Source organism: Pecten maximus, chromosome 12 (genome assembly GCF_902652985.1).
Source record: "Pecten maximus chromosome 12, xPecMax1.1, whole genome shotgun sequence".
NCBI lineage: Eukaryota > Metazoa > Mollusca > Bivalvia > Pectinida > Pectinidae > Pecten > Pecten maximus.
The window spans coordinates 36805679-36828817 of NC_047026.1; the positions used below are offsets into that span (position 1 = coordinate 36805679).

The 23139-nt window shown below is 34.5% G+C and overlaps 1 protein-coding gene across 8 annotated transcripts in view; it reads right to left on the reverse strand.

Moving 5' to 3' along the window:
* Positions 1–7574: 7574 nt before the first annotated feature.
* Positions 7575–23139, reverse strand: part of LOC117339363 (sex peptide receptor-like) — a 70595-nt gene continuing 55030 nt past the window's right edge. For all 8 annotated transcript variants that reach the window (XM_033900910.1, XM_033900906.1, XM_033900907.1 and 5 more), the window contains one exon: positions 7575–10708. In XM_033900910.1, coding sequence (XP_033756801.1) covers positions 9436–10647 — 1212 coding nt within the window. In that variant the 5' untranslated portion in view covers positions 10648–10708 and the 3' untranslated portion in view covers positions 7575–9435. The remainder of the gene's footprint in view (positions 10709–23139) is intronic.

Here is a 23139-nt window from a genome sequence, read left to right on the forward strand (position 1 = left end):
ACTTGGTTTGTTTTAGTATTGTTTAGTGTCGTCTATACTTGGTTTGTTTTAGTATTGTTTAGTGTCGTCTATGTTTCGTTTGTTTTAGTATTGTTTAGTGTCGTCTATGCTTGGTTTGTGTTAGTATTGTTTAGTGTCGTCTATACTTGGTTTGTTTTAGTATTGTTTAGTGTCGTCTATTACTTGGTTTGTTTTAGTATTGTTTAGTGTCGTCTATTCTTGGTTTGTTTTAGTATTGTTTAGTGTCGTCTATACTTGGTTTGTTTTAGTATTGTTTAGTGTCGTCTATACTTGGTTTGTGTTAGTATTGTTTAGTGTCGTCTATGCTTGGTTTGTTTTAGTATTGTTTAGTGTCGTATATGCTTGGTTTGTTTTAGTATTGTTTAGTGTCGTCTATGCTTGGTTTGTTTTAGTATTGTGTAGTGTCGTCTATACTTGGTTTGTTTTAGTATTGTTTAGTGTCGTCTATGCTTGGTTTGTTTTAGTATTGTTTAGTGTCGTCTATACTTGGTTTGTTTTAGTATTGTTTAGTGTCGTCTATGCTTGGTTTGTTTTAGTATTGTTTAGTGTCGTCTATGCTTGGTTTGTTTTAGTATTGTTTAGTGTCGTCTATACTTGGTTTGTTTTAGTATTGTTTAGTGTCGTCTATACTTGGTTTGTTTAGTATTGTTTAGTGTCGTCTATACTTGGTTTGTTTAGTATTGTTTAGTGTCGTCTATACTTGGTTAGTTTTAGTATTGTTTAGTGTCGTCTATACTTGTTTTGTTTTAGTATTGTTTAGTGTCGTCTATACTTGGTTAGTTTTAGTATTGTTTAGTGTCGTCTATACTTGGTTTGTTTTAGTATTGTTTAGTGTCGTCTATGTTTGTTTTGTTTTAGTATTGTTTAGTGTCGTCTATACTTGGTTTGTTTTAGTATTGTTTAGTGTCGTCTATACTTGGTTTGTTTAAGTTTTGTTTAGTGTCGTCTATACTTGGTTTGTTTAAGTATTGTTTAGTGTCGTCTATACTTGGTTTGTTTTAGTTTTGTTTAGTGTCGTCTATGCTTGTTTCGTTTTAGTATTGTTTAGTGTTGTCTATGTTTGGTTTGTTTTAGTATTGTTTAGTGTCGTCTATGTTTCGTTTGTTTTAGTATTGTTTAGTGTCGTCTATACTTGTTTTGTTTTAGTATTGTTTAGTGTCGTCTATACTTGGTTTGTGTTAGTATTGTTTAGTGTCGTCTTAGTTTGTTTTAGTATTGTTTAGTGTCGTCTATACTTGTTTTGTTTTAGTATTGTTTAGTGTCGTCTATACTTGTTTTGTTTTAGTATTGTTTAGTGTCGTCTATACTTGGTTTGTTTTAGTATTGTTTAGTGTCGTCTATACTTGTTTTGTTTTAGTATTGTTTAGTGTCGTCTTAGTTTGTTTTAGTATTGTTTAGTGTCGTCTATGTTTGGTTTGTTTTAGTATTGTTTAGTGTCGTCTATACTTGTTTTGTTTTAGTATTGTTTAGTGTCGTCTATACTTGGTTTGTTTTAGTATTGTTTAGTGTTGTCTTAGTTTGTTTAAGTATTGTTTAGTGTCGTCTATACTTGGTTTGTTTTAGTTTTGTTTAGTGTCGTCTATGCTTGGTTTGTTTTAGTATTGCCTAGTGTCGTCTATGTTTGGTTTGTTTTAGTATTGTTTAGTGTCGTCTATGTTTGGTTTGTTTTAGTATTGTTTAGTGTTGTCTATGCTTCGTTTGTTTTAGTATTGTTTAGTGTCGTCTATGTTTCGTTTGTTTTAGTATTGTTTAGTGTCGTCTATGCTTGGTTTGCTTTAGTATTGTTTAGTGTTGTCTATGTTTGGTTTGTTTTAGTATTGTTTAGTGTTGTCTATGCTTCGTTTGTTTTAGTATTGTTTAGTGTCGTCTATGCTTGGTTTGTTTTAGTATTGTTTAGTGTCGTCTATGCTTGGTTTGCTTTAGTATTGTTTAGTGTCGTCTATGTTTGGTTTGCTTTAGTATTGTTTAGTGTCGTCTATGTTTGGTTTGTTTTAGTGTTGTTTAGTGTCGTCTATGTTTGGTTTGTTTTAGTATTGTTTAGTGTTGTCTATGCTTCGTTTGTTTTAGTATTGTTTAGTGTCGTCTATGTTTCGTTTGTTTTAGTATTGTTTAGTGTCGTCTATGCTTGGTTTGCTTTAGTATTGTTTAGTGTCGTCTATGCTTGGTTTGCTTTAGTATTGTTTAGTGTCGTCTATGTTTTGTTTGTTTTAGTATTGTTTAGTGTCGTCTATACTTGGTTTGCTTTAGTTTTGTTTAGTGTCGTCTATACTTGGTTTGTTTTAGTATTGTATAGTGTTCTCTATACTTGGTTTGTTTTAGTATTGTTTAGAGTCGTCTATACTTGGTTTGTTTTAGTATTGTTTAGTGTTGTCTTAGTTTGTTTAAGTATTGTTTAGTGTCGTCTATACTTAGTTTGTTTTAGTATTGTTTAGTGTCGTCTATACTTGGTTTGTTTTAGTATTGTTTAGTGTCGTTTATACTTGTTTTGTTTTAGTATTGTTTAGTGTCGTCTATACTTGGTTTGTTTTAGTATTGTGTAGTGTCGTCTATACTTGGTTTGTTTGAGTATTGTTTAGTGTCGTCTATACTTGGTTTGTTTTAGTATTGTTTAGTGTCGTCTATACTTGGTTTGTTTTAGTATTGTTTAGTGTCGTCTATACTTGGTTTGTTTTAGTATTGTTTAGTGTCGTCTGTACTTGGTTTGTTTTAGTATTGTTTAGTGTCGTCTTTACTTGGTTTGTTTTAGTATTGTTTAGTGTCGTCTATACTTGTTTTGTTTTAGTATTGTTTAGTGTCGTCTATACTTGGTTTGTTTTAGTATTGTTTAGTGTCGTCTATACTTGGTTTGTTTTAGTATTGTTTAGTGTTGTCTTAGTTTGTTTTAGTATTGTTTAGTGTCGTCTATACTTGGTTTGTTTTAGTATTGTGTAGTGTCGTCTATGCTTGTTTCGTTTTAGTATTGTTTAGTGTTGTCTATGTTTGGTTTGTGTTAGTATTGTTTAGTGTTGTCTTAGTTTGTTTTAGTATTGTTTAGTGTCGTCTATACTTGGTTTGTTTTAGTATTGTGTAGTGTCGTCTATGCTTGTTTCGTTTTAGTATTGTTTAGTGTTGTCTATGTTTGGTTTGTGTTAGTATTGTTTAGTGCCGTCTATACTTGGTTTGTTTTAGTTTTGTTTAGTGTCGTCTATACTTGGTTTGTTTTAGTATTGTTTAGTGTCGTCTATACTTAGTTTGTTTTAGTATTGTTTAGTGTCGTCTATACTTGGTTTGTGTTAGTATTGTTTAGTGTCGTCTATACTTGGTTTGTTTTAGTATTGTTTAGTGTCGTCTATGCTTGATTTGTTTTAGAATTGTTTAGTGTTCTCTATACTTGGTTTGTGTTAGTATTGTTTAGTGTTGTCTTAGTTTGTTTTGGTATTGTTTAGTATCGTCTATGCTTGTTTTGTTTTAGTATTGTTTAGTGTCGTCTATACTTGGTTTGTTTTAGTATTGTTTAGTGTCGTCTATACTTGTTTTGTTTTAGTATTATTTAGTGTCGTCTATGCTTGGTTTGTTTAAGTATTGTTTAGCGCCGTCCTATCAACAGATATATATAAGGTCGACCTCTCCTGAGTGCGAGATGCATGTGTGTGGTGAAGGTGTTGGTGTTTGGGGAGACTTCATAGTACCAACTCAATGGAGCATACTGCCCGTAGGAAACCACACCTGGGTTAATGGCAAATATGTTACCACTGTGTCACGTCATAATTGGGTGAACACCTGAGTGTTCACCCCTTTAGTTATTCGCAAGAAATGACTTCCTGTTAAAAGATTACAGGGCGCCGCCATTTTTTTTTTATTAATTCGATAACCTCTGGAGTAGTCATTACAACAGAGTGATAAGCCAAGAGGAGTTCCAAATAGAAATTGGGGCTCTGTTAGGGGAATTAAACACAATTCCTAAATACCAAGGCGGTACCCGTCATCTGCAGCTGGCTGGACATCTGACGACTGCAGCAACGTGGGATTTAAAAGGACCAATTATACATTCAATGTAAAGCACTGTCAGCTTAGTTTATATTGCAGAACTGTGTTATCTTAAGTTGGTCGGACATTTGACGCCTGCAGCAACGTGGGATTTAAAGGACCAATCATACATATACTGTAAAGCACTGTCAGCGTAGTTTATATTGAAGGACAGTTGGTGTTGTATAATTATAATATAATTCATTACGTTTAACTGATTTATTTAATTAATCATATTTTAATTACTGATCTAATCAAAATTTATCAGCCAAATAAATAATCAAACAATATTTGAACGAAAATGATCGTGATTGTAAGTAAACCATTTTCTTGATTGACAAATTTATAATTTTAAAAAAGTGTATTGCCCTTTAGGCCATGACTAACAATGCAGACGAAGATAGTGCCATTGAGTTTGACAGAGAAAAAATGTTTGTAAGGGTCATGGAAGTTGTTCCCATTGAGATAAAGTATGTTTTGAGGGGGACCACTCTAGTGGAATTGGTGTGCAAGAGAAATGTGGATTAGAATTAGATGCAAATATTGAGTGCAACATCCCCACTTCCGCAGTTGATTAGCAAATATTGTGTATTTTTTGTATTTTTTCAAAAAAAGGGGAAAAAGTAAAGTATGTTGGATTTAGTCATCTGTTCATATATACAAATTAATAAAATTACATAACGGTTGTTTGGAAAGCTGAAATACTTCACAACAAATGTCAGATGTCAAAATAAGGCATTGTGGTGAATAAACAGTCGAAAAGGTAAGGAGAAAATACACTTAAATAACACAAAATGACATTCATTTCTTTCATTACACAGCTGTTGTCTTTCTTGGGAGTAGGTAGGGATTGTTTGGGACGTCATTTATTTGCTTTAGAGAGTAACATCAGTAATTTTTGAGAAAACAATGTAATTTTTACAACACAATGATATAACAATTAGTACTTAACTGTTCCCAAGGTAGATAACTAACGAATATCTATCATCAATACCAGGTAGTATAGTCATGTACACACATTTCAGTGTTCACCTATTGCTTTCTTTTTTTAAGAAAGCAACTTGTTGTCTTGTTGGTCGGATAGACCATAGCTGTCGTGCAGACAAGGTCACGTGGTTTCAGTGTTTCCGTTGGAAGGGTCACTACTCTTTGTCAAAAACTTCCGATCTAAAGAATGGTCCATGTAAAATGATATTCGAAATTTTGATACTTGCTTGTCACACGAATCATTGAAGTCTAATTAAATTAGCAATTGTTTGTGTATGTACTTACAATAAAACAAATGCGAATAAATACAAGCAAAAAAAAACGGCAAATCAGCATATCAATACACCGCTCATGACTTCCGGTTGGTGTAGCTGTGTACCACTACATGTGTGTCGTCTGCTAAAAATTGTCCTATTCTCTTGGTATATTATCCATGTACTTGTGCGTTTAGTAGGACGTTGATAATATTGGTCATACATTATCTGTGGTAATGTTAAAATTAGATAATTCAGTTTAATAAGGTATATTGGTTTTTAGAGTTAGTAATCATGTCATGGGTCTGAAGCGATATTCTCATGTGCTTAACTGTTACATTGTAAACACGTGTCACCGTATACGTACTAGGCCAGCTAGTGTAACACTGTGGGTTTGTTAGGGTGCGTGAATAACTTATGTCAGTGAATTGTATCATGCAAATCTTATTTTCGAAGCCAATACGATCCTGGCTATATGTACAAACTCTGAACTCGTTCTCCACTTTGTAATTTCTATTGCTGTTCACGTATATTACGACTTTGTATATTATAATATGTGCTAATGGGCAATATGGCCCACAGTTAATACAGAAATTGAAATTGAAATTGAATCTGCTTTATCACCTTGAAAAGACATTAATTTCAATTAGGAACACTGTCCCAGAATAACATTCCGGGCTAGTGGTGTCAAGATATAGAGGATATCTAACAGTGTCTTCAGTAATATATTTGGTTTTACTGAAGACACTGTTAGATATTCTGTTTATTTCATTTTTTATCAACGAAAACCCTACCCCGTATGCTAACTAGGACTACAGCGATAATTTATAAACAAAAAAAGTAGTTTCCCCTGTCCAGGTGCTGACATATATGTCGGGCTTTCTGATTGGTCAATTATTTTGGTATTTTCTAATCATTAATTTGATTGGTCAAATCTGCAAAAGTGATATTTTTCACTAGTGAAAAATATGATATTCTTCACTAGTGAAAAATATCACTTTTATAGAATGAATAATTTTTGATATTTCACTGGTAAAAATGTAATAAACTCGAGTATGATGTGACTAGATTGAATCAAGGCTACATGAAACTGTTCCTACAGCGACATCAATAAAATATATAATTATTGATAAAGTATTTGTCAATTTAAGAATTCGGTGAATTGCTAATATTGTTTTTATTTAATTATGTATTATTGATCAGTTAATAAGTTTATAAGTATAATGTAATAATACAACTACATATACATGTATTTTGGTGAAATTTGCTAGGTACAGTATACATGTATTTGAACCACATGAAAAGCATTAATTCAAATAACAGCAACAATTTATTAAATTGATATGTGCTTATAAAGATAATTCACTAGGATATAAATACTGCATTCTTTATTGTCAATTTAATGCCAAAGGGCAATTGTGAAGCAAAGCATATTTGGAACTAGTTGAATATTATATACATGTATATAAATGATCAATACTGTATTGGATCCTTGAACTTTTAAGGATACTTAGTATATGCATGTTGTTAATAAGGAGAAATTGACCTCAGGGTCAATTACATGGTCAGTGTTATCTGTGACCACCAGAGTCTGGTGATCCCTGCCATTAAGGTATCAGACAGCCAAATGGAGCTACCAAAGGTGTCAGGTATCCCATGCTGATGCGGCCGGACCTTTATCACAGTATCTCATTAGCTGACACCCCATCCATGTCATTTTAATCATTATAATTGCTATGTATGCTTAGACTGGGTGAACAGGCCCTGATAGAGTCAGTCCTGGTGTGGCCTTGGAAGGGGTAACGTGTAAGCTCGATACTCAGGCCATACGTGTTACCAATGTCTGTAGAATACTTATAACTAATACTCAACATTTATACTTAGAACAGTTGTTGCTGGTTGTTTATTATTTTCAGTGCAGCATAGAGGGTAACACGCATAATAATCCGTTTTGATGCATCTCTTGTTGTTGAATCCAATGTCTTGATTATCTATATAACTTTCATTAAATAGAGCAGTCGTTACCATTCATTCCTTACCAGTCTGCCATTTAGAAGTTGAATTGTGAATTTCTTTTACCATAATTCTGAGTGTTGTTCGGAAGTTTTATGAAGTTATATTAACAGCTGAAGTCATTTAAGTCTATCCGACCAACAGGCCTTTCAGGCCTTTGATTTTATTCTTGGCTTTTTTTCTGCAAATGTCACTGAGATTTGTCTTTTCCATGCTTGATTTTGATGTTATTTACTTTGTGAATGATATTGTAATAAACTAATCTGTAATAGAAAAAACAGCATAACTCTTTAGTTAGTATTACTATGCATTTTATTCTACAAAGTAGCACATGAAGTGTGAATGGTAATGACAATGGACCCAACATGGCTGAAATCAGGAGTAGGTGCATGTACATTAGAGATGATCTTGAACGTAAAGAAGAAACCATCCTGAATCCAGGGAAATTGTCAGTTTTTAAACTGTTTTTTTACCTTAACTTTTGTTTGATATGTCACAGGAATTTCTCTGTAGAGACATTGCTACAGTGTTCTGAGGAAGACGCGAGATGAAATATGTAATAAGAATATTTATCATTGAATGATTTCGACGTTCCTGGCGTCAAGATGGTACCGGATTCTGATAATGTATTCATGGATGTTATAACTCTAGATATTCTATTATAGTTACACCAGTCTCATTTAATTACCCCCATGACGTTTATTTTCATTATTCAATTTTTCAAAATCCTGCAAAATTTTGTACTCTCTATCATCAGAAAAATTAATATCCATTCAAATAAATAAACCTGTATTCAAAAAGGTTAAGGTTGATGTCTTTTTGGCATAAAAATTGTATATCTATTGCCAAATTTTACATCACCTTAGTTATATAACTCAAAAGTCTTCCTGACGGGAAACCTAATGGTACATCCGTATTCCACTTTCCTACGAGGCTTTTGTCCATTCCTGTACGCACCGTCATGTTAATTACTCTTTTGATAAATAACGATAAAAGCAAGTATTCACAAGACCAACGGTATTTTATCATGAATGATGATATCTAATTACAAATGTTCGTTGGCAATAAATATGAATTTATTTAATTAATTACAATGGTTCATGAAATCAAATTTCAATGCAATTTTACTATCAATGTTAGGAATAAAACCAGATGCAATGTGCTTGGTACAGGCCAGTATGTGCATACCACGACAAAATCACCACGATAAAATAAACAAAGCTATATGTACACTTATTGCTCGAGAGAGCTCATCAGCTGTGTGGTATATCATGTGCCATGATGACGTTCTGACCTGCAAGACAAAAAGTTTCTCAGTGCTGTTATATAGTATGTCTTTGTTATTTGAGTTCCACATTTAACCTTACTTCTTAATGCTATAACAATTGTATACATGTGTTGCACCAGTAAATGATGCTGACATACATGTCAGTTTTTATGGTGATCATACCTATCCTACGTAATGATTTATCGCCAATCGATACAGCTGTTACATTCAATATTTTAAGGTGTTGTACAATTGAAGCTATGTTTTTGTAAGAGTAAAAGTTTGTCAGTTAAGACACATTGGTTCTTAGACTGGATGTACAGCTAGTATACAATGTATAACGACCATATAATGGTTAGATGTGTAGTAATCCATCCAGCAACAAATTTGCGTTTTGATAATCAAATGCAAAATCGTGCAGTTTCTTCCACACATAAAATATTCCATTGACGTTATATGAACTGTGGACTTAACTTGTTTGTTTGTGGTGTCCTTGTGAATGAACAACTATCCAATAATATTTCTATTGAAGTGATAACTTCTCTATTTAGAAACCTCGTGTTGCTTCATTCATAGAAGTCTATGACTAAACTGAGGATACACCAAAATTTACTTATTCTTAGAATATACTTGCCCCAAGACGAGACATAAACTGACATCATTCTGGACAATTGAGGAAAGACTAATACTTGGTTTAAAGATAATTATTGAGGATTCAAGAAATACATCTATAGTTCACATGGCGATGCTACTAGGTCAACCTCGATAAATCATTTGTTTTATATACAAGTAAAATTTGAATGTTTCTTTAACGGCAGTTTTCCATTGTTGTTGTCCTCTTGTTAAATTCCTGTATATATCAAGACATTTGCGTCTGCCATTGACTATCTACACATCCGTAGCTGTGGTGCCATCTTGAGTTGAGTTATATTTTCTACCATTTCCGTTCGTGATAAGTTTCGTCTTTGACCAACCTGGACGATTTTTCGGACAACAATTACAAAATATTCGGACAAATGTGTCTCGAAATAGCGTGCTCATACTACAATAGAGTACGAAGTTGATAGCGTTGTTACAAAGGGCTACGATATCGAGCACGTCCCCCAAAGGGTTGTAAACAGTGGTCTGTATCGATGGAATGAAGATGATAAGAAGAGTGAGCATGCCCTGTGGAAGTTCAGTGATGAGGAATAGGACCACAACGGCCAGTAACATGCCCGTGGTTCGGTTATGTTCATGATGACGATCCGATTCCTCTTTCTTCCCTTGGTTTTTCAGTGCCATACGCTTCTTATAAGCTTTGTGCATGGCGTAGATAAGCAGCACAGTGAATATGGTCAGCGTAACACACGGGACAAGTTTGACCAGGAGAGCCTGGATATAAAAATTTATATTACTGACCACAGAAAACACTCCCTCCTTCCGTACATTTGAATGGTATATGACGTCTGTATACGTGTTACCGTGTACGTCCGTAACGTTATGGAGCGATACCTCCATCGTATTCATCATGAAGTTTGGAATACAAATGATGACGACAGATACGTAAACGACTCCGATAGAAATCTTAGCACGGCGATGACTACACCACATAGACCCCTTGGCTGGGAACCAAATGATGAGGAATCGCATGATGGCCAGTACAATGGTACACCATATCGCCACAGTGTGACAAACTATACTGAAACTGGCGTGGAACAACAGAAAACACATCCAACTGTAACTCCGCGAGGAGAAATAATCCAAATCATTGTCCTTTAAGATATAAAAGTAGGTCACAAAAGGCAGATAATCCAGCATTTTCATGGAATCAGTGACGGCTAGCCACGTGAGGACAATGTTGGTCGTTGTTATCATATTTTTACGCGTAAGTACTACTATATTTGCAACGTTAGCAATGATTCCGAAGACGCAAACGAAGACACTGATGTATCCATGGAGTGGTGCATAGCGTTTGCTGAATACTACTAAGGCAGACACGCCATCGTCTTGTGTATGATTCAGTGCATGATTTGAGGTGGAACCTTCATATGAGTCCAGGGCATTCAGTTCGATCATGTCGTACGGACCCTCTGTTGTATTAGTCATGTAACCGGCCATGGTGATTACCTCGTCACTGATCCGTAAATTGTGTCCCGTCACTGAAGAAGCATCGTAGAGTCTGCAACATCAAGGTGATATATATTATTAATCAAATTCCCTGAGATATTGATATTTACTGTTAATGGAAATCTAAACTATCATGCCAGAGTAGAATACATGACGCAAAGCAATTTTAAAAGGAAGCATAATATGGTGAATACAGCATATTGATATGCAACATAAATATGACAACATCATATATCAATATAATTACAGCTTCAATCTTCAATAAAAACCTTTGCTTTTCAACTTAAATTGTCCAGCTATAACAAAAGGCTGTAAACGTAAACCACGGTATCTGCGGGAACTGGAGTTCCATTGAGTAAATGTTAATTAGGCAGCATATAAGCATTTGTCAATAAATGGATATAAAACTTCACTACAAAATGTATAAAGCTACATAATCTGGCAGCATGACGAACAAACTGCCTTAACGATACACACTATATATGATAGGGGCAGTATGTTATAATATATGTACTTGATACACACTATACATGATAGGGGCAGTATGTTATAATCTATGTACTGGATACACACTATACATGATAAGGGCAGTATGTTATAATATATGTACTGGATACACACTATACATGATAGGGGCAGTATGTTATAATATATGTACTGGATACACACTATACATGATAGGGGCAGTATGTTGGAATATATATACTTGATACACACTATACATGATAGGGGCAGTATGTTATAATATATGTACTGGATACACACTATACATGATACGGGCAGTATGTTATAATATATGTACTTGATACACACAATACATGATAGGGGCAGTATGTTAGAATATATGTACTGGATACACACTATACATGATAGGGGCAGTATGTTATAACATATGTACTGGATACACACTATACATGATAGGGGCAGTATGTTATAATATATGTTCTGGATACACACTATACATGATAGGGGCAGTATGTTATAATATATGTACTGGATACACACTATACATGATAGGGGCAGTATGTTATAATATATGTACTTGATACACACTATACATGATAAGGGCAGTATGCTATAATATATGTACTGGATACACACTATACATGATAGGGGCAGTATGTTATAATATATGTACTTGATACACACTATACATGATAGGGGCAGTATGTTGGGATAATGTTCTGGATACACACTATACATGATAGGGGCAGTATGTTAGAATATATGTACTGGATACACACTATACATGATAGGGGCAGTATGTCATAATATATGTACTGGATACACACTATACATGATAGGGGCAGTATGTTATAATATATGTACTTGATACACACTATACATGATAGGGGCAGTATGCTATAATATATGTACTGGATACACACTATACATGATAGGGGCAGTATGTTATAATATATGTACTGGATACACACTATACATGATAGGGGCAGTATGTTATAATATATGTACTGGATACACACTATACATGATAAGGGCAGTATGTTATAATATATGTACTGGATACACACTATACATGATAAGGGCAGTATGTTATAATATATATACTGGATACACACTATACATGTATATGATAGGGGCAGTATGTTAGAATATATGTACTGGATACACACTATACATGTATATGATAGGGGTAGTATGTTAGAATATATATACTGGATACACACTATACATGTATATGATAGGGGCAGTATGTTAGAATATATGTACTGGATACACACTATACATGATAGGGGCAGTATGTTATAATATATGTACTGGATACACACTATACATGATAAGGGCAGTATGTTATAATATATGTACTGGATACACACTATACATGATAAGGGCAGTATGTTATAATATATGTACTGGATACACACTATACATGATAGGGGCAGTATGCTATAATATATGTACTGGATACACACTATACATGATAGGGGCAGTATGTTATAATATATGTACTTGATACACACTATACATGATAGGGGCAGTATGCTATAATATATGTACTGGATACACACTATACATGATAAGGGCAGTATGTTATAATATATGTACTGGATACACACTATACATGATAAGGGCAGTATGTTATAATATATATACTGGATACACACTATACATGTATATGATAGGGGCAGTATGTTAGAATATATGTACTGGATACACACTATACATGTATATGATAGGGGCAGTATGTTAGAATATATATACTGGATACACACTATACATGTATATGATAGGGGCAGTATGTTAGAATATATGTACTGGATACACACTATACATGATAGGGGCAGTATGTTATAATATATGTACTGGATACACACTATACATGATAAGGGCAGTATGTTATAATATATGTACTGGATACACACTATACATGATAGGGGCAGTATGCTATAATATATGTACTGGATACACACTATACATGATAGGGGCAGTATGTTATAATATTTGTACTTGATACACGCTATTCATGATAGGGGCAGTATGCTATAATATATGTACTGGATACACACTATACATGATAAGGGCAGTATGTTATAATATATATACTGGATACACACTATACATGTATATGATAGGGGCAGTATGTTAGAATATATGTACTGGATACACACTATACATGTATATGATAGGGGCAGTATGTTAGAATATATATACTGGATACACACTATACATGTATATGATAGGGGCAGTATGTTAGAATATATGTACTGGATACACACTATACATGATAGGGGCAGTATGTTATAATATATGTACTGGATACACACTATACATGATAAGGGCAGTATGTTATAATATATGTACTGGATACACACTATACATGATAAGGGCAGTATGTTATAATATATGTACTGGATACACACTATACATGATAAGGGCAGTATGTTATAATATATGTACTGGATACACACTATACATGATAGGGGCAGTATGCTATAATATATGTACTGGATACACACTATACATGATAGGGGCAGTATGTTATAATATTTGTACTTGATACACGCTATTCATGATAGGGGCAGTATGCTATAATATATGTACTGGATACACACTATACATGATAAGGGCAGTATGTTATAATATATGTACTTGATACACACTATATATGATAGGGGCAGTATGTTATAATATATGTACTGGATACACACTATACATGATAGGGGCAGTATGTTAGAATATATGTACTGGATACACACTATACATGATAGGGGCAGTATGTCATAATATATGTACTGGATACACACTATACATGATAGGGGCAGTATGTTATAATATATGTACTTGATACACACTATACATGATAGGGGCAGTATGCTATAATATATGTACTGGATACACACTATACATGATAGGGGCAGTATGTTATAATATATGTACTGGATACACACTATACATGATAGGGGCAGTATGTTATAATATATGTACTGGATACACACTATACATGATAAGGGCAGTATGTTATAATATATGTACTGGATACACACTATACATGATAAGGGCAGTATGTTATAATATATATACTGGATACACACTATACATGTATATGATAGGGGCAGTATGTTAGAATATATGTACTGGATACACACTATACATGTATATGATAGGGGTAGTATGTTAGAATATATATACTGGATACACACTATACATGTATATGATAGGGGCAGTATGTTAGAATATATGTACTGGATACACACTATACATGATAGGGGCAGTATGTTATAATATATGTACTGGATACACACTATACATGATAAGGGCAGTATGTTATAATATATGTACTGGATACACACTATACATGATAAGGGCAGTATGTTATAATATATGTACTGGATACACACTATACATGATAGGGGCAGTATGCTATAATATATGTACTGGATACACACTATACATGATAGGGGCAGTATGTTATAATATATGTACTTGATACACACTATACATGATAGGGGCAGTATGCTATAATATATGTACTGGATACACACTATACATGATAAGGGCAGTATGTTATAATATATGTACTGGATACACACTATACATGATAAGGGCAGTATGTTATAATATATATACTGGATACACACTATACATGTATATGATAGGGGCAGTATGTTAGAATATATGTACTGGATACACACTATACATGTATATGATAGGGGCAGTATGTTAGAATATATATACTGGATACACACTATACATGTATATGATAAGGGCAGTATGTTAGAATATATGTACTGGATACACACTATACATGATAGGGGCAGTATGTTATAATATATGTACTGGATACACACTATACATGATAAGGGCAGTATGTTATAATATATGTACTGGATACACACTATACATGATAAGGGCAGTATGTTATAATATATGTACTGGATACACACTATACATGATAGGGGCAGTATGCTATAATATATGTACTGGATACACACTATACATGATAGGGGCAGTATGTTATAATATTTGTACTTGATACACGCTATTCATGATAGGGGCAGTATGCTATAATATATATACTGGATACACACTATACATGATAAGGGCAGTATGTTATAATATATATACTGGATACACACTATACATGTATATGATAGGGGCAGTATGTTATAATATATGTACTGGATACACACTATACATGTATATGATAGGGGCAGTATGTTAGAATATATGTACTGGATACACACTATACATGATAGGGGCAGTATGTTATAATATATGTACTGGATACACACTATACATGATAAGGGCAGTATGTTATAATATATGTACTGGATACACACTATACATGATAAGGGCAGTATGTTATAATATATGTACTGGATACACACTATACATGATAAGGGCAGTATGTTATAATATATGTACTGGATACACACTATACATGATAAGGGCAGTATGTTATAATATATGTACTGGATACACACTATACATGATAAGGGCAGTATGTTATAATATATGTACTGGATACACACTATACATGATAGGGGCAGTATGCTATAATATATGTACTGGATACACACTATACATGATAGGGGCAGTATGTTATAATATTTGTACTTGATACACGCTATTCATGATAGGGGCAGTATGCTATAATATATGTACTGGATACACACTATACATGATAAGGGCAGTATGTTATAATATATGTACTTGATACACACTATATATGATAGGGGCAGTATGTTATAATATATGTACTGGATACACACTATACATGATAGGGGCAGTATGTTATAATATATGTACTGGATACACACTATACATGATAGGGGCAGTATGTTATAATATATGTACTGGATACACACTATACATGATAGGGGCAGTTTGTTGGAATAATGTTCTGGATACACACTATACATGATAGGGGCAGTATGTTATAATATATGTACTTGATACACACTATACATGATAGGGGCAGTATGTTATAATATATGTACTTGATACACACTATACATGATAGGGGCAGTATGTTGGAATAATGTTCTGGATACACACTATACATGATAGGGGCAGTATGTTATAATATATGTACTTGATACACACTATACATGATAGGGGCAGTATGTTATAATATATATACTGGATACACACTATACATGTATATGATAGGGGCAGTATGTTATAATATATGTACAGGATACACACTATACATGATAAGGGCAGTATGTTATAATATATGTACTGGATACACACTATACATGATAGGGGAAGTATGTTGGAATAATGTTCTGGATACACACTATACATGATAAGGGCAGTATATTGCAATATATGTTCTAGATAAAAACGTATTTCCTACATGTCTAAATGTTGATTCCGTGTGTCCCAACTTACACAATAATATGCTGAAGTTTGGGAGAGATACGGCGTGATAATGGTTTGACACGAAAGTTTGCGATGAAAGATTTAACAAGAAATAAGATATTTGCTGTTGATATAGTGGTGTTTGAACTGTTCTATGCCATAACCATATCGGCATCCTCTGATAGCAAAAGACGCTTTGGTTGTTTGTTTTCTTGCCTTATCACTAATTAGCTGTTACTTGCGATGCTTTAAGCATATCTTATTTAGCATTCCATGGCAACACAGAGTACAATATTGAATTTCTTTTGATGTTTTTGTCTTTAAATTAGTTTCAACTTTTATAAAAATTCAATAAAAATACAAACGCGCGAAAAGTCTGATTATGGAGTTTCTCTTAAAGTAAAATTCGTCATCGGGTTGATAGTGTTCTAACATAACGTCATTTGGCCTGATAAGAGATGTCACGCAATAGCGATTACATTTGAAGTCGTCTTAAACATGTACGATGCACGAAATTATACGAGTGTTTCCTGAGCGTTTCTACAGAGATAATGTTTTCTAAATTGTTTTATGTGCTAGAATTGTCTGGTAACGTATTATATCTTTGTTACATCTAAATTGTGTTAATTAGTCAATGTCACTTGTTTTTACAAATCCCTGACTAAACGATATGTCGCTGACAGTACAAATAAAGTTATTTCTGACTTAGCATGCAAAAATGTTTTACAAATATCACTGTTTTCAGACAATTTAGGTCTGTTTCACGTATTTCTATATATTTTAGGTTGGTTTCACGTATTTTATACACATTTAAGTAGGTTTTTACTTATTTTTATACACATTTTAAGTTGGTTTCAAGTATTTCTTTACTAAATTTGGTCGGTTTTGCGACAAGTGTAATTGGGCATTGATATTGACAAGAAACAGGTAAATGTTAATCTTGCTGTGTGTTGTTATGACGACAGACAGCATATCGAAAACCACTTAAGATCGGTGTGACTTAGCAGCAGCTTATCAACAAAGAGACACTCACATGATCAATTTGTGTTATCTTTTTTGTGTGACGTCATTTAAGGATTGATTATTATTTTTTGTAGTTGCATCGCAGTGTATTAAATTGGGGTAAGTACACTTTTAACATGTTGATCTTTTGCTCAGCAAAGAATATGTAATTACTCCAAAGTAAATACACTTCGATGCAACTACATGAAATAAAAAAAAAGATCTTTATATTAACACTTGAATACTATGGACTTTTTTTTATATAAAAAGAAATCACTTTATACACATCTTTGTGACAGCAGTCAGCTTAATGGAACAGCCTAATTAATAGGAAAACATCTAGATGGCGCTGCCGTGGTGTCATTGATGCCTGACGCCAACAAAATAGTTCGGAAAGAAAACAATGCAATCAGCATGTTTTACAATTTTCATTCAAATACATAGACATCTTTTTTTGGTTGTTTATTTGATTTTTTTTGTGAACTGACAATTCATCTCATTAATATATATGCCTTTGATCGTATTGCATTAAATCATAATTACCACCACATCTCAAGTGTAAATATCAATGTTTTATTGTTTTTCTGACGTTTTTGAACTTCTGTACTTTGTGTTTGACGTTGTTATTTTTTTGTACTTTGTGTTTGACGTCATTTAGCTTTTTAAATTTTTGGTTGACATCATTAAACTTTTGTTCTTTTTTTTAGTGAAGTCATCGACCTTTTTTCATTGTTTGACGTCATCAAACTTTTGTTCTTTTTCAATGAATCATTAAACTTTTTTGCTTTGTGCGACGACCTCAACGATAATCGGTTCGATCTATCGTTGACATAGTGTAAAATATGATATGAAATGAAAAGAGCGTGTTAAAAGATGATTCAGTTATGGAAATATCACTTACGCCTTGAGATACACAGAGACCTATATACTAGTATATAGGTCTCTGAGATACAAAAGACGACACTGGGAAACGAAAGTGTGTATATGCTTTAGAGGAGTTTACCGGTTTCTAATGACAGTTGCCTCCCCTACAATAGTCATATAGCATCTTGTTTAAATATATCGCGCTGACGTCTGACAGATGGCCCCAATTTATTTGATCAGTTCGATAATTTATGAAATTTGTGTTTAGTCTAAGAAAACAATGATTTTTTTTTTTCATTCACTGTTAATATATATTTCCCATGTATCAACTCTAACATTGTCAAATTGTTAATTTGAAATATCACGGCGTTCAATTTGGATATGTTATATTTGATGGATATATATATAACCCGAAGTACATCTTTTGTACGCGAACGTCTCAGTGAATTCCTGTGTTTGGAGAAAGGAAAATATTGAATGTACTTCTATATCACGTAGAGTTCGCGAACGCTGATCTAGAAATGACTTTAGTTACATTCACTCTCATTTTTGAAGACTTCCATATCAGCGATCAATAGCTAAATATTTCAGTAATGACATGATATTGTTAATTATAACAAAGGGAAACACGCATGTCCTCATCTTGACATATGTCCATATGTGTACAAGTAGTTATGTTTTGAGGGCATTGAGTCTCATCCCGGTCCCATCCCATCCTGGTCCCATCCAAAGGGCTCATCCCAGTCCCATCCCATCCCGGTCCCATCCCATCCTGGTCCCATCAAAAGGGCTCATCCCGGTCCCATCCCATCCTGGTCCCATCCCATCCTGGTCCCATCAAAAGGGCTCATCCCGGTCCCATCCCATCCTGGTCCCATCCAAAGGGCTCATCCCGGTCCCATCCCATCCTGGTCCCATCCAAAGGGCTCATCCTGGTCCCATCCCATCCTGGTCCCATCCAAAGGGCTCATCCCGGTCTCATCTTGAGACCCCTCCCAGTCCCATCTCTGGGTCTCATCTTGTATATGAATGGAAGTATTGGGGCTCATCCCAGTCCCATCCCAGGGGCTCATCCCAGTCCCATCACAGGGGCTCATCCCAGTCCCATCCAAAGGGCTCATCCCAGTCTTATCTTGAGACCCCTCTTAGTCCCATCTCTGGGTCTCATCTTATATATGAATAGAAGAATTGGGGCTCATCCCAGTCCCATCCCAGGGGCCCATCCCAGTCCCATCCCAGGGGACCATCCCAGAGGTTCATCTAGGTTCCATCTTAGATCTCAGCATGATGAGGTCACATTAAGGTCATGCTAAGTGTTCTAAAAAAGACACCATTTGATTAGAAATCTGAGTTGATATTTCATGGCTAGAAGTTTGTCGACTCAGCATTATACAGCAAACTCACAGTTTTGGTAATTACAAATGTAACCTTCACTTGAACTAGGCAAGTAGGTCTTCTAATAACAAACACCCCTCCAGACATGAAAAGCTTAGCACTCCCGTTGTTACAAGTTTGTCTAGACATCATCATCATACTCTCTATGTGTAATTAAAATGTAACCTTCACGTGAACCATACTATCCACGCAAACAATTGTCAAACCTTTCGGACAGTGGCTGAAATATGGTCGGAATGCGGTTCGATTATGGGTCACATGGTATGTTCTATAAAAGGCATCATTTAACCAGAAGGGAAACATGCATGTCCCCATCTTGACATATGTCCATATGTGTACATCCTTTAAAATTGTAAATAATGAAATACAAATACATATTTTTTTAATATTAATGTTATTATTTATTATCATTTAAAAAGATCTTTCGTGAAATAATGTGTGATATCGATTCCACTTGTAAATTATGTGAATCGACTAAACTCCAGCATTTTGACTATTTATAAGCGCTTCGCACCGTTTTAAGGCCAAATGAGGAAGAATCAACGTTACCGAGAAGATGTAATTGATCGCCCGGCGATCATTATACGGTCGTAAAACAGTATTGCACTAATTAAATGAAAAGCCAGTTGGTTTTGTAATTTGTTGATCACGGGCGGCGGAGACTGTAGCTGTCTTTAGTCTTCACCACTAAAACACATGTGTCTGCTTCGTATCTCCATAATATACCTCCCTATAATAGACAACTTGAAATTATCCTCCCCCCTCAAATCACATGATTACTAGTCCATTTCCACAATAATTGCCATTCCCCCATTTCCGCCCTCATTGCACTGTTCAATAACGGAGAGATTCATTTCTTGGTAATCGCATCCTGTACGGAACATTGTGCCCGTCCAATTATATGAACATAGACTGATTTGCGTGTATGACAGAATTGGGTTGATTAGTGCTAGATATGTATGTAAATGCACTACGTACACTTTCATGTATACTGTGGAGAGCCTGTCCCGATCACCAAGCTAGTCCTTCGATCGGCGGACGATGACAAACTTTATCGAAGAGAGCATACCACACCGTCTCAATCGAGAAAAATGATGTTATAGTAGGATACTCAGCAAATATGTTCTTCCATTGAAGGATACTGGGTCGGCAACATCGATGTACATCCTGTATAACTTGTTCATAGAAATGCAATTGATTTCATGAAATCATACCTCATATAAAGGGAGATTAAACAATGTTGATAATTAAAAGTACAGCCAAATCTCGTTATTCCAAACTCTAATAATCCAAACACCCCGCTTAGCTCGAAGTAAATAGGCTGTTCCGACGGTAAAATCTCGTGCAAATGTTCTAATGCAGAATCAGGTGGTCGAATATACCACATTAGCAGATTGACAAACATAAGCTACGCGTTTTAATAATGATAACAACAATAATCATAATGTGGAGTTTTGTATAACGCTATATATAACACAGCAACATATAGAGGATATCTATCCTCGTGTTTTTGCATTTTTGCGCACTCGTGAAAAATATCAAAATATTAACCCCACTCGTGAAATATATTTAGTATTACTGAAGACACTGTTAGATATTCTGTTTATTACATTTTTTATCAACGAAAAACCCACCCCGTATGCTAACTAGGCCTACAGCGAAAGTTTACATACAAAAAAGTAGTTCCCCCTGTCCAGGTGCTGACATATATGTCGGGCTTTCTGATTGGTCAATTATTTTGGTATTTTTCTAATCATTAATTTGAATGGTCAAATCAGCAACAGTGCTATTAGTGAAAAATATCACTTTTATAGAATGAATATTTTTTGATATTTCACTGGTAAAAATGTAATAAATAACCGTATCAAAGTCGTTCACAAATTATTATCCGTGGTTACTGGGCCTTAAGCCAATGTCTTCCTTGCTCCCTGGGGAGCTTACAGCCGGAGCTGCTATTTCGGTACTAACACACGACATGTGTTGCACAGCTCTACAACGAACTCATCTACAGTTGAGTCGACTGCAACACAAAGGGGTAAAGAATCTTGTTCAGGATATAACAAAGCGCCCCTGCAAGGCTCGAACTAGCGACCTTCGTTCACGTAGTCTTACGTTCTACCACTAGAAAACTGTGCTTCCAGTGAATTCAATCATGCAATCTTAATCTTTGTTTAAAAAGGTTAACATAAAGTATCAAATGCCACCGATACAACAACGCAAGGGAATCATGCTATTCTACCTTTGATAATGTACAACTTACGCTAATACCTTGCTTCTAGTGACCACGTCCTACCTACCGCTGGGGGTTAAAAGGAAGAGCCGAGTGAAATACCATGGCACCCTGGGAGGCCCGGCTACTAATCACAACAGTCTCGGTCTAATGTTAGGGCTAAATTACATTACTGCATTACCTCGTACGTTATATAGACGACGTTAGCTGCCTGCCGCCCCAACCTACCACATCTCTGCTTAATTCCATTTCCGAATGTTTTGAATATGAAGTAAAATGTCGTTGTAATGTTTACTATTCCTGGGGAATTCTAATGCAATTTTCTTGTCGCTTGCGAATCTAAATTCCTTTTTCACGCTGCTTCCGTTTTCTGACATTGTGTGATGTTGTCAATATCCTTTGAATGTAATACAACGTGTATTAATACATTCGTCCCATCATCCAAAGCCATGTAGTTAAGAGATCCATAAGCAGCATCATCGCAGAAAATAAAAAAGTATTTTGTTCTTTTGTTTTTTGTTGCGTTGAATATCACAGTAGTATATTCAAGATTAAACAGAAGTATACTTATCAGCTAGTTTAAATATTGCTTAACAGCCAATGATATTTAATTAACATACGGATTTCTTTTGGAAATAACTCATCAAAAGCTTGGTATATCGAGTAAATATCAAAATGTTTTCACTTTCGTCGCCTAAAATCGACAAATTTATATAGAAAACATGCACGTAACATACTCCCCCTCAATAGACTGGGGTACAAAAACGTGTAAAAGACAACAACATGATCCAATTGTACATGTTGCTCCTGTCTAAATACTTTACTGAAACTGTTTCCAGAGGAAACATTCGTATACTTTTTAATGGCATTATATACAGCAATACAATAATCGGACGGTTTTTTATTCATAATATGTTTTGAAGTGTTCAATAAGATGAAAAATAATGAATAGTGGCATAGTTCGAATTTTTTATTTTTTTTTCGATCTACATTATTTGCACCAATGCCATATTTGTAACATTTTCGATCTATTTCTTTTTCTAACACTATGGTACAGATCATCGCTGACGAGCCATCATCTGTTTGATCCCGTTTCATATTAATGATTTGACATGTAGTTAATATTACATTGCTCCTCTTACTCGAATGAATACGATTTTAAC